General features: G+C 54.1%; 2 protein-coding genes across 2 annotated transcripts; one reads left to right on the top strand and one right to left on the bottom strand.

Annotated features, from left to right (window-relative positions):
• Positions 1–316: 316 nt before the first annotated feature.
• Positions 317–5,031, bottom strand: HD553DRAFT_181936 (uncharacterized protein). Its single transcript, XM_046176962.1, has 8 exons — positions 4,209–5,031; positions 3,737–4,129; positions 2,804–3,659; positions 2,056–2,733; positions 1,917–1,991; positions 1,661–1,854; positions 1,494–1,595; positions 317–1,426 (listed from the first exon to the last, which is right to left on the bottom strand). Exons 1-8 carry the CDS (start codon positions 4,611–4,613, stop codon positions 677–679), a joined length of 3,453 nt encoding a protein of 1,150 aa, XP_046038309.1. The 5' UTR covers positions 4,614–5,031; the 3' UTR covers positions 317–676.
• A 3,132-nt stretch (positions 5,032–8,163) lies between these two features.
• Positions 8,164–10,648, top strand: HD553DRAFT_328095 (regulator of G protein signaling domain-containing protein; the record flags this gene model as incomplete). The annotated part of the gene is made up of 8 exons (XM_046181852.1): positions 8,164–8,223; positions 8,293–8,384; positions 8,471–8,920; positions 9,011–9,332; positions 9,396–9,990; positions 10,048–10,301; positions 10,374–10,523; positions 10,586–10,648. 8 exons carry the CDS (start codon positions 8,164–8,166, stop codon positions 10,646–10,648), a joined length of 1,986 nt encoding a protein of 661 aa, XP_046038308.1.
• Positions 10,649–12,885: the final 2,237 nt, after the last annotated feature.

The raw sequence follows: 12,885 nt of genomic DNA, 5'->3' as shown, positions 1-12,885 counted from the left end.
AGAGACGGGCGGACTGATTCCGATGGATCCGGACATGACGACAAGGCCGAAAGAACCTGTCCCTTTCTGCGCTCGGACCCCTTCCTTTGAGACATTCGACGCCCCGAAAGCTGTGCAGTCGACCGTCTGAAACGCGGATCCCTTTTGCGCGCTAAAAGAATCCACCCGACAAAGTGTTTCGAGGGTGATTGACGACCATGGTCGTCGGGTCTGGTGTCAAGCCATCCTTTAGCCTTTGGTCGTCTCGGATCATGCATGTGCATGTCGGTAGCCCGGTAGCTACAGCCCTGGCTAGCCTGGAGTAAATAATAACGGATTCGGTAGTTCAACAATGACACGGACACCTGGGATCGCCGCAGGTCCGCAAAAAGTGCGAGGACTCGTGACAGCTGACAGTCAATGGCAGCTGGCCGTGATGTACACTCGTAGGTAGGTTTCATGATGACAATACAACCTGCTATGTCGTAGCCCTGCGAGATACAGTACCGTATACAAGGCAAAGTACAAATGGGCGATTCAAGGTCGGGTCTATATGCCTCAGGCGAAAGGCGGTCATCAAGTACACTCGCTTGATCGACAGCGAGTGTGGTTTTGGTATAGATGCTGGGAACGTTGCAGAAGGTGTCGTAAAGGATAGCATAAGAGAGTCAAGATTGTAAGAAGGGGCGAGCGGGATCTACTGGTAAAAGTTGTTCCCGCCCATTCCGTAATTGTTCAGGTCGTTTTGATTGGGTATTTGTACCGGATAGCTCTGCTGCTGCTGCTGCTGTTGCTGCTGCAACTGTCGCTGTGCTTGTTGAGCCATAGGTTGCTGCTGCTGAGCCGCCAATTGCATGGCCATCTGCAAAGCCATTTGCTGCTGATTGCCCGGCCGGATATTTTGCATCTGGTTCGCCGGCAGGTTATGCTGCATCATATTCATCCCGGAGGCCGACCCCGTTTGTTGCATATTCGCCTGACCTTGCTGTTGCAGCAACTGCTGCTGCTGCTGTTGTTGTTGCTGTTGCTGGCGATGTTTCACGTTCGTGAGCTGATTTGCTAGCATAGCCAACTTTTCTGGTGGTAAACTGTTCACGTCCATCCCGGGCACTTGCACCTGTAAAGCCGCTCGTAAACCGTCCAGGATTTGGGGCGGGAAATTCCCCATGCCAGTTCCACCTGGGGGACCTGGAGGACGTTGCATTTGCTGTTGTGGCTGCTGTTGCAACATCGATACAGTCTGGTTCTGGAACGGCGCCTGCCCATTCTGTGATTGAGGTGGAAAGACGGGCTGGACCAACGCTGGTTGTGGGACCAGTGATCCGTCGATGGCCGGCTGTATAGCTCGCTGCAGCTGAGGTTGCTGTGTGCGGTTTTGACCGCCAGGGCGAGGAGCTATTCCCGGTGCGGTGAGGGGCTCTCCCAGATTCGCAGGAATAGGCGTAGCCTGATAGAAGCGATCACACCGTCAGGCGGAATGAAATTATAGTACTGATCGCCGACACAACACTCACAAAGAAGCACGCTCCGAGTAATCGAGCTGTTCCGTTCGAGCTTCTGTGGGGAACCACTACCAAACCACCTCCTGGAGTTGGGCCTGTCGTGTAGATAAACATCTAAGTATCGAGGGAAACTGTCAGATCAAGCAGGTTAATTTCCGGTTCCGAATGCAGTGACTCACAAGGTTCCCGCTTGCCAGTTTGGCCGCGAATTGTGAGACTGCGCGGTTATTACTCGCTTGCGCCTGCAAATCGCCCGTTTGCGAACTTTCCACATGTGCCCGGAACTCGACGAAAGGGCATCGTCCCCGTTTGGCAAGGCTTTGCACAGCGTTCATGTCAAGTTTTTTCGCTCCGGTCAGCGTCAATGTTGACCCTGGCATAGTGTGGTACCTCATCAGCGTCCAAATTGCATAACCTGGACCGTCTAGCACTTACCAGCCGCAGGCCAAGATTGTGGCATGTACGTGCTAGGATCAGTGCCACGCATCGAGATAGCAACGACCGAAGGTACTAAAAAAGGTAATGGTGATGAGCGCGACACCGCTTTGAAGGTATCGGGTGGCGAAACACTTACAAGTATCCGCTTGCTCGGACTGAGCTGGGACCGCCATCAGCCGACCGTGCCAGATCGGAACCTCTCGTTGAGGACCACCTGACGGAGTGGTGGGTTGTGCGGTGGTAGCGACCGCTGAACCCAGCGGATGTGGCCCGCCCTGTTGTATCGTACCTGCCCCGTTCTCAGGTTGACTGGCAGCCGCTCTCGCCGCCTGCTGCCGCAACACCTCGTTTTGCAAAGCTTGCATCTGGAGTACGCCTTGTTGACCGTTAAGAGATCCCCCAATTTGTCCTGCACCGGGATTCTGTAAAGTCAAGGCCGCCTGTTGAAGCTGCGCGGCGTTCAGCTGCTGAGCGGCTGGATTACTCCCTGCGGCTGGCATCGGAGCGATCGCCCGTTTTTGTGCGTCCGACTGCTTTCTCTTCAACAAGTGCTGTGCACGAGCCTGCTGAATCGCGGAGATCTGAGCCGGAGTGAAAGTACCATTCAAACCCAGCACAGCTGCTGCCGCAGCGCTCGTGTTCCCTCCCAAGATGGCCTGATTACGGTTACCCGGGGTCGAACCGCTTTGCGACTGGGCCGTCATCTTGGCTTGTTGTGCCGAAGCTGCGGCGGCGGCATCGGCCTTGAATCGCTTAGCTTCGTTTGCGAGGTCCTGCTCAAGGGGAGAAGCGGCGGCGGAAATGGGTCGTTTGCCTGTTCCGTAAGGTATACAAGAATCTGTCAGCCTGAAAATGAAGTAACATGAGAGATCGACATCGCTCACCATTGACGTTCTTGACCGATTCGACGACGGGCTTGGGTCTTTCTACCTCGGTCTCAACAGCATACTTGTGCTTAATGAACCCGCCGGTCGCAGATCTTCCACCGGGAACATCTGGCCACCACGATGTTTCCCTCTCAGCTGTCGACTTCGTCTTGTCTAACCGCCCTTCTGCTGATGCGACCAGCGACCGGACCAGACTGGTCTGTTCGACATCTTTAGCATTAGCGTCGACCTCGGTTTCGACAAGCGCGACGGCGACTTGAAGAGCCGAGTAGAGATCCGGCAGATCCCGCCACGTCGTATAATCGTACTTGGCGTCGGTATTCCCGACCAGTCTGCATCCCAGCGAACTTCCGGACACCCGGCTCTCCTGCACCGTCGTGGTCATTGCGGCGGGACTCGTCTCTGCAGGCGTGTCCAACATGGACGTCGACACAGCAGTCTCCTTGTTCGCTTCCATTGTTGTCGATGTGCCTGGCTTCGGTTTCCGTCGTTCGCCGTCTTCTGGTGAAGGGCTCGGGCTAGGCAAGCCCGTATGGCCCGATGGTCCCAAAGTTTGATTCGCCTCGGCTTCGTCTGCCGATGTGGTACGTTTCCAGGCTGGCACGGTCGCATCGCTGGTTTCCTTCGATTGAGACTCTGTACGTTGAGGCAATACCGCGTCCCGGGCCGTAAGGACGAACAAGAAACGCTCGGCCTCGTCCGTCCGCGCTGGGGTCATCCTCTGACCTGTGCTTTGGGCGAACGAGCTTGCGGGTGTACCCTTGATAGACACGTCCCCCGCCTTGAGCGTCTTATCCATGAAAGTCACAGGTATTGCGGGACGGAACGGATTCTTGACATTGGCATCAAACATCTGAGGAGATGATGACCCGAGGCGCGATGAGTCTGGGCAAGCAGATCGGATATAACTATCCCGTATACCGGACTGACCTCTAGACCGACTACCAATCCTTCTAGTAAACCCTTCAGTCCTTTCTCTGGGGAGACCGTCTTTTCCTCCATTACACCTCCAATGGGAATTTCCGGATCGATACCGAATTCTGACAACCACCCAATGTCATCGTCATACCCCAACGTTCCCCCCATAATGTCTTTCTCAATCCCTGGCTCGCTGCCCGATGTCGGCGCTGACGCCAAGGGCAAGACGGGGAAGTACGTCGACAAGAGCGGGAGCGAGGCGAGGAAGGTCGAGTAGGGTACAAAGTATTGCTGGTAGACGATCGGCGATTGAGTCTGATCAAAGGGATCTGCGAACAAGGAAGATGTAAAGTTTGGAATGGATCCGGGTTGAGTCGAGTGGGTGATGACGATCGAGATTCGTAGCTGCGGTCGATGAAAAGCAGAGATCGGAAGCGGTGTGAGCGATTGCAAGACACTGGGGCTGGGTCCAACAGAAACCTACATCGAAACCATCCATATCTTCCCCGACACTCTTCTCCTTTCCCTTGTCTTGCACGCCCGACTTGGTCGCCTTGGCCCGATTCTTCCCCCTCTCTACCAGCCCGCTTACGATCCCACCGACCACGCTGCCCTCTCCCGTCGTATTCTTGACGAAAGCTTCTCGTCCCAGAGACGTATCGAAAAGAAATACAACGGCCATGGATGCCCTCGTTGTCGTCGTGTTTGATGTCGAAGCTGACGGTACTGACCCGCATCGACCGAGAACGGCCGAGCCGGGAGTGCCTAAAGGGGTCGTCAGAGCGAGCTGGATCTTGGGTGTCGGGAGGTTCAGGGTGAATGCAGGAGTGCCCGGTTTGGAAGCAAAGGGAGACGAGGCCGGGAGGTAGGAAGGTAGTGGTGTGGGCATGATGATCGTGTAGCGTCGAGGTCGTGAAGCAGGTCAAGATTCCAAGTTTGGCTGCGTGCGAGGCGGCGTCCTCTCGACCAAGAACGGCCCGCTGCTTGGCGGGGTGATCTCTTGACGGAAGTCGTATGTGGTCTCTTCGTTCTCAACTATGAATAATACCGAATAACCTAGCTGTAGTCGATGTCCTCCTCCATTTGACGAGCTTATCGATACGATCTGAGCCAGGATATAGAAGTGTTATTCAGGCCGTTTCTCCCTTTTTGGACTAGGGTCCGCGGGATGTTTGAGCGTCTCTCTCTCTCTCTGCTTGCTGCTTGCAATCGCTAGGACGCCGATCCTCTCGGACTATCATCAACTTCGGGATACAAGCGTAAAAGTCGAGCCTTGAACCAAAGACAGACTTCTAATTCAAGTGAATACGTGGTATAGACAAGTACACTTGCTAGGGCCTACCGGGCTCGACCTCGTTTCGGCATCGCTCCATTCATGGCAAGGATCTCACTCATCTCATCGGGCGCGGCCGCCTTCCAGCTCGCTGCTTTTGACCGAGACCTCTCCGACAGCTGACAGAGTGCGCCGAAAAATAGGATACAACAACCCGCTCACAGACCAAAGCCAACAACTCGTTACGCTGAAATTGTTCACCCCCCGAAGCCATGCTGCTAGCTGCTAGATCCATCGTGACGGCTTTGACAACGATCGTTCGACACCCGATATTGTGACCATCGAACCCGCCGGATCTCTGTTTCAGGGGAAAGCACCCCTGGACCGCGGCGGATCCGTATTGACCGAGTGAAGGGGCGACGCGTATGGAAAGCGCCTCTGTTTACTTTGTCGGTCGGTCGCTTACGGACAAAAGCGAAGAACAAAAGAGAATCAAGAACCCGTACGCAACCAGCACAACCAGGCAGAGCAAGCAGAGCAAGTGCAGGGGGAGGACCCATGCTTTCTTCATACCTTACCCCAACTCCCCAGGATGCTGCGAACCGAACATCATGGACCAAGGATCGGTCTCGGACAGCAACCGGGCAACCTTGTTCTGCGCTCTTGCCAAGCGAAAGCATCCCATCACTCGATCAACGTCGATCACCCAGCTCAGCAGATCGTGGCTATTCTGGTCATCCCACCCTCGTGTTAGCAAGAGGCAACAAGGCTAGCGTTTTCCGACTTTCTCGTCGACTTGCAACTCTATCGCCTGGTCGTCAGAGATCAGATCAGATCAGAGTAGCAGGGTGAAACATCGATCGATCGAGCCAGTCAACAGCTCAAACAGAACGAGTAGGAAGAGCAGAGGGCACCCGCGTAAAGATTGATTTCGGTCGTCGGGCAGAAGGAATTCGGTTTAGCTTTAAAGGTGGATCGCCGCAAGTCTCAAAGGAGATCGTTGAAACACTATCGGGCCGGCGAAGCGGGGAGGCCGTTTCCATCAATCAATCCGGATCGCTTCATCAGCTCGTCAGCTCTTCGATCGAAAAAGGACCTTGCAGCTTGCAGGAAGGAGGACGGACGGAGGTCTTTCAGCGTATCAAACTCGAAACGCATCTCAAACTCGCCTTTGATCACGAAGCTTCAGCTAGCGTATTGTATCGATCCTACCAGCATCGCAGCAACCAGGCTCGAGCAGCTGGCTCTCCCGCTAGAAGCACAGGGGAACAACGAACGGCGTCTGATCCGAATCAAAGCACCCACACGAGGTCGAAGATCTAGGAAAGAGAGATAACGATCCTGCTACATCGATCGATCAACGGGATATCGCTTCGGCCCTCAAGTAGAGACGATAGACGAAGGTGGCCCTGGACGATAACAGAAAGAGAGTTGAGCGACAACAACAATCAGATCATATATATCATATAGTTAGTCGCACGACCCTCTGCCATATCACCCGAGATACCACGTTTTTTGTCGACACATAGCCTAGCCTCTGCTCACACTCGCTTTTCGACTGTCCGGCTGCTACCCCTTCTGCCTCTCGCCTCTCGCCTCTCGCTTACGAACTTACCCGTCCCGTCCCGGCACTTGGCGGGCAAAACAACGATCAACCTTTTCTTGTCCGATCACGTTGTCAACAACCGCGACCATCACACGATCGACCTCCTCTTCCTTGGATGAACAGGTTGTTACGTCGTAAACCATCGGTCTCTGTCGTCCATAATTCACTCGACGCCAGTACAGGCATCAACGGGGACGTCAACGATCTTCATCCCGCCGCAGCCGTTTCGATACCCAGATCCACACCCACGCCCAAGCCCAAGAAGGAGAAGAAGGAAAAGAAGCCAAAGTCCGAGCAGGTCTTTTACAACAGTCGTGGAGGCGGTGGGATCCGGAAGAAGCCCGCTGTCGCACCAGGTAAGTCGAGCGGTGCACGAGTGGTCAAGGCGTGCAGTCGAGATGCATGGTGGAAAGGATGTTGAAGGATACTCGAGAAACTCGGTTGAAAGGCACCAAAATCAGTGAACCCTTTGGATATGATGTTTATCACCGGTTCAAAGGGGAATCTGATGCTGCGAGGGTGGACACGAACCGGATGGTTGAATGAAGTATAGGCAGATCTGAGCTAACTATCGGTCTATCCGCTCGCCATTCAGCTGCAGTACCCCTTCGCAAATCCGTCGAATCACTACCAACACCCCCTCCAGCTTTCCCACATACCGAACCCCGTCACGAACCCGAAGCCGGTCCAAGTCGTATACACGTCGACGGACCCGCGGCTGAATCACTACCACCGCCTCTTCCCGTCGTTCACGAGCCGGACGAACCCCCTCAACCTCCTCCCAAGAAGGCCAAACCCGTCCGATCGGTCGGCGCGAGTTCCCGTGGAGGTGGAGCGACCGTCAAAGCCAGAGACAAATCTAGACCTACATTACGGGTCATCTCACCTGAAGAGGAACGTGAGCTAGACGAAGCAGACCTCCGAAGTCTCTACAGTGGAAGCGGGACCGGATCGTCAATTCTCACCAGCAGTACTCGTACGCAAAGGACCGCAGCTGGAAAAGTCGGTGGTTCTTCAAGAGGTGCAGGAGCTGGACCTCGACCACCTCCAAGAGCGAGTCGGAAGAAGAAACCGCCGTCGTCGGTCAATTCCACGAGCGTTACTGGTGATTCGTTCGAAACCCACTTGGCAGAGTTGTCGAGATTGAAAAGCGCGGCGTCGTCTTTGATCACTTCGACCACAGGAACGAGTTTCAGTCGGAGCCAGACATACGGACGCGCGACCGAGAGTTTCGAACTCAGCAGTCTCAGGTTCAGCAATCACCCTGAAGAAGAAGATCAGCCGAACGAGACTTCAGGCGATAAATTGACTGCGGATAACCTCGCTGCATACAACCATTTACGGACAGACGAGCCACCTGCCATCAATCCATCTATCGTCATCTCTCCGTTCGACGAGCCTCACATTGCCTTGACCCCTCTCGACCTCCCGGAAGACTCGCTCGTCACTCCTCATCAACAGGAAACCGAGTGGGACGTAGTCAGTCCTCCCACCACTCAAGCGGAACAGCAACAGTACACCGGACCGAGGTTCGTTATACGAGACGGAATTCGAGTGGAAATGTCGGCCAATACAAGCCACCTAATGAAAACGACGAGGCGGGGGAGGCCGTTTGTCAAGGTGAGCGCCGATGTTTTTTCTATAGTGGGGTTGCGAAAAGCTGAGGAGATTTGAATTTGGCCGGGACAGGACACGCACGACCTGTTCGCGACGTTGATCGTCTCGCTTCGACTAGAGAATCATCGATCTTTGTTCAAAGTTTACCCCAATTCGTTCTCTACGTGAGTGTATCGCGATGCATATGAGAACCGGTAATCCGCACATGGTACTGATGTTTCCTCACTCATATTTCCCCGTTGATCCCCAGCGACGAAGCATGTACCAACTTGGCATCCCTCAAATTTTCTCAATCGAACCGATCACCTGACCCGAAAGACCCGACGCGGATCGTAACGACAACAACAACGACGACCTTTTCGATGACTCGGGATATGGCCAAGGGGATCTGTCAACATTTCATGGACGCACGCCTCATAGAGAATGCTGCAGACCTCGACAACCTGGCGTTCAAGGACCGCGGTATCTACATGCTCACCCCTAAGGGATTACACGTGCTCGAAAGGTTCATCACCAAGAACGGTATCAGCGCGGAACACCTACTTAAGGTCTTTGCTACGCAATCAATATGCTTGAAACTACTGCATCTGGAAAGGAGAGCTGGGGATGACGAGATATTGATAGGCAAGGCCGTCATCGAGATCATCTTCAAGCGCTTCTTAGGAAGACAGCCTAACCTGGCGCGACAAGAGGATGAACGGTCGGGCGGCTTATTGAGCGTGGGACATAGGGACGACCGGTCACGAGGCGGAGCAGGATCAGGTCATCATCATCCCGACGATCCCGATAGAAACCTGGGACTCGTCGTGAAAAAAGTCCCTGCTGTTGAGCGAGAGAAATCGCCACCCACTCCGCCCGGCGGGCCATCATCACCCGAGAAAGAAAAGGACAAGATCACCTTTACCCACGATATTGTCTTTCTCGCCTCGGCGGGTATGGACTGGTTGTGTGATTTCACGACCATCGTCGGGCGGGATGAAGCGGCAGAGATGTGTGCGCACTTCGTGAGATATGGGTTAATCAAGTTGGTACCAGATACGAAGACGCGGCCGCTGGATCCGGCCAAAATCGTGGTCGTCAGGACAGCATCGGCGCCGACAGGCCTGCAGACGGTATGTTCGGTAACAACTTTGGGCTCAGGAGCAATGCTTACCTGATGTTGGCGTACCTTCCAGGGCGAGGCGGAATTCAGATTCATGGAAAAGACCTACTACAAGGTCACGCCTGAAGGCCGACGATGGGCCAAGTGGACAGATGCTATGAACCGTCCTTCGTTACAATCCTCGTCATCGTCACAACCGGGTAAATCAGTATCCCCCGAGCCCTATCGCTCGTCCGAAGACGTTCAGGAGACCGCTCGGAATCCCACCCGCAGTCTCTCTTCAACCACAGACGACCGCATGATACGGCGGACGAGTCTTGTGGATCGGCTCCGGCTGGAATACCTCGATATCGGTGCAAGCGGTTCCAACAGGGTGGTAGTCGATGATAAGCACCAATTCAAAGACTCGCACACGAGCAAGCTGAAGCAAATTCTGGAGGAACCGTCTTTGAGGTCGCTGTTCCGGGAGTTTCTGCGCGCAAACTTCTGCGAAGAGAACCTCAGCTTTTGGCTGGACGTGCAAGATTTCAAACGGCGGTTCAATACCACCAGTTCAGCCGTCGCAAGTCCTCTGCCTGTGAAGGGTCCCGCTCAGAAACCGCAAGGTCACTCTGCGATGGAACGACATCAGCAGGACTTAATTGCTATGGCTTTCGTGATCTACAACAGTGGGTCCCTGCGTTCGCTCGAATCGAATATTTCGCGGGACTGACCCTCGAATCCAGCCTATCTGGCTCCAGCATCGTCGTGCGAGCTAAACATCGATCACAACTTGCGGGAAGAGCTTGTCTCGTACATGTCTAAAATCGTAGCCGAGGTGTCCACGCGGGAAGGCAAGGATGCTGTCAGTCATGGAACGCTGGATCCCGCCATGGCTGCAAAAAGCTTGCAAGCTAGTCAGCTACAAACCATGGTCAGGCTGTACGAGAGGATCCAGAGCTACATCTTCCGACTGATGGCAACAGATTCCGTGCCCAAGGTGAGTTTCTGAACCCCGTCCAACCCGCTTGCAGCTGTTGATACTAGTCTACGCAATCTTACAATGCGACAGTTCTGCAAGACCGAGAAATATGTCGAAATCATGCAAGCCGTATTCGATCACGAGATCGTGGTCGTCGACGCCGACAGCGAAGGCAAACGAGATCAGATCGATGATCTAGGGATGAAGTCTCCGGCCAGGGCTTATGTCACCATCTCACAGGTTCGTGCGAGTGATACCTGATGTTCCGTATATCTGCGCTGATCCGTTCATTCGTCATATAGGCCGCCAACGAAAAGCAGGCAGCACTACTCAAATCACAACAGCAGAACGACAGCGCTCACTGAAACGTACCGGTTAATCCCGACAGTATTCCTTACACATTTCCCTTCACGAACTGTTATGTCGTAGTGCTGCGGTCGATACTCGACCCAGCTTTCATGCCCGTGGCGTGTCCGTTTTTCATCTCTGTTTCGGGACACTTCCTTTGTGATGATTGCGTTTATATTTCGCGGACATTCGCATCGCATTCGCAGATTCCAGAACGCTGGACCCCGAAGCGCAGCTCTCGCGAGACGCAGAACACTGACCCGGTGACTCTCTGGACTTTCCACTGGCGCTCAGCGCCAACACCTTCGTTGCTCCGCCCTAGCACCCGATGTCGCTGGAGAAGCCGCCGCCTCGGCTTGACTATGAGCAAGTCATGGTTGTCGATGTTGTCCATGGTTGTATAGGCTCCGATCCGCTTAGCGCGGCCATGACCATATCCGAAGCGTGGTCGGCCGCGCGAACAAGGTCAAAGTCAAGAATTCAAGACCCATTCATGCCATTCATGTCGATATGTCGATCGATCATGCCTCGTCTCCGTTTCTGCATATTTCATATAACGAGGCCTCTTGCGGCCAGACGCTCGATACCATCTCGATCGCTGCTTATTGCCAGTAGCATCGAAGTCGCCGAGACTGGCACGCAACTCAATGGCTCGAGCAGACCAATACCTTTCCGAAAAGACCGCGAATGCACTTGTCTCCGACCTGCAACCAACAAGGGTTTCGCCAGAATGCTTGAGCTACCTCAATTTGATCCTGGACGAGATACTCTTCAGCATCGTGGATAGAGCAGGGAGCATCGACCCTTATGATGTCAAGCTCAAAGGGGTGCCCGCGTTGTTCGCAGCGGAATCCTCGACAACCCCTATCGTCTCAAACTTCAGCGCCATCACCAAAGCACATGCGAGGGGATCCTCCGTCTCTTCGGATGGCAAGTCGGGAAAGCCGATGATGAATCCTCTCAAAACTGCTTCGAATTCGCACGAAGCTGGATCGAAGTCTCTGGCAAGAGACGCCATCAACGAGGCTGAGCTCGAGCTTGCTGCTTGGAAGACTGCTTCTCAAGCTACAGCTCGCAAGGATGCGTTCCAGCAAGACAGCCGGGGACTGCGACCTGGATTTGAAGCTCTCCCATTTCCAGCTAGAGAAGCTGCAGAGTTCTTGAGGTCAAGGGTCGTAGCCTACTCGGTCAGTCTTAATATGAGCGAGACGTTTAGTTCTTCTAGGAAAGCTGACATCATAGATTATGAACGCTACCTTCGCAGAGTCTAGCAGCGCACACGCCTGATGCAAACAACGACAAGATCTTGTTGAGAGCATGGAGTACCGCCGGAGGGTCAACCGCCCCGGACATTATAGCTCCTGCGTCTCTCTACCTTACAGCGATCATAGAGTCAGCCAGCGACCTTTCCCTTTCAGCTCGCTTGCGTTCATCTAGTTGACTCCTTTGGCTTGCTCATTCAGATGTATCTGTGAACGTATCTTGGCGGAGCTGGGTAAAGTCGCGATACGGAACTCCGCCGCTAGCATGGTCCAGCCTGAGGACCTGTTTGTATGCATGTGCGAGGGTGAGACCCTATGGGGCTTGTTCAAACAGTTGAAGGGTGAGCAGCGTTTGATCTGCCACCTTTCTTACAAGGCAGACGCTAACGTCACGCCACTTCCGCAGTCAAGGACGCACTGCAAGCAAATATCCCAGCTACTTTGGCAGCGGAACAAGTCTTGACCCTTTCCGGCCCGAGCACATCCAAGCCCAACTCTCCTACATTCGGTTCGCTCCAAAGAATTGCCAGCTCCTCTTCATATAGCGCGGGGATAGTCGCTGGGGATAGCAGGAACTCGATAGACCGTCCTCCCTCGTCTCATCAACAAGGCCCGATTGCTAGTCGAATGTCATTCGAGGGCACCCGTAAGCTAGTGAAAAAGCCGAGTCGTTCCAGCATGATCACCACAAGAAGTGGCCAAGGCGCAGTCGCCCGAGCACCGAGCATGCAGAGCAGTCGTGGCAGCATGGATGCAAACAGGGACAGCTTCTCGACCTTTAGAAGCGATCACAAGACTGCCAAAGAAGAGGAATTCGACGCTCTTCTGACAAGTGGTCATACGATGAAAGTCAGTTTGACACCCAGTCGACTCAAGAAGTTCGATGTGAGTCAATCACAATCCCATTCTCTGTATTACCCGGACTGATGAAGCGGCAATATGAAGCGCGGTCGAGTCAACGCTGTGCCTCCCGTTTCTGTTAGCAAGATCCC

This window comes from Filobasidium floriforme (genome assembly GCF_021052385.1).
Source record: "Filobasidium floriforme strain CBS 6241 chromosome Unknown HD553scaffold_5, whole genome shotgun sequence".
Classification (NCBI taxonomy): domain Eukaryota; kingdom Fungi; phylum Basidiomycota; class Tremellomycetes; order Filobasidiales; family Filobasidiaceae; genus Filobasidium; species Filobasidium floriforme.
This window is presented reverse-complemented; position numbering and strand designations above follow the sequence as displayed.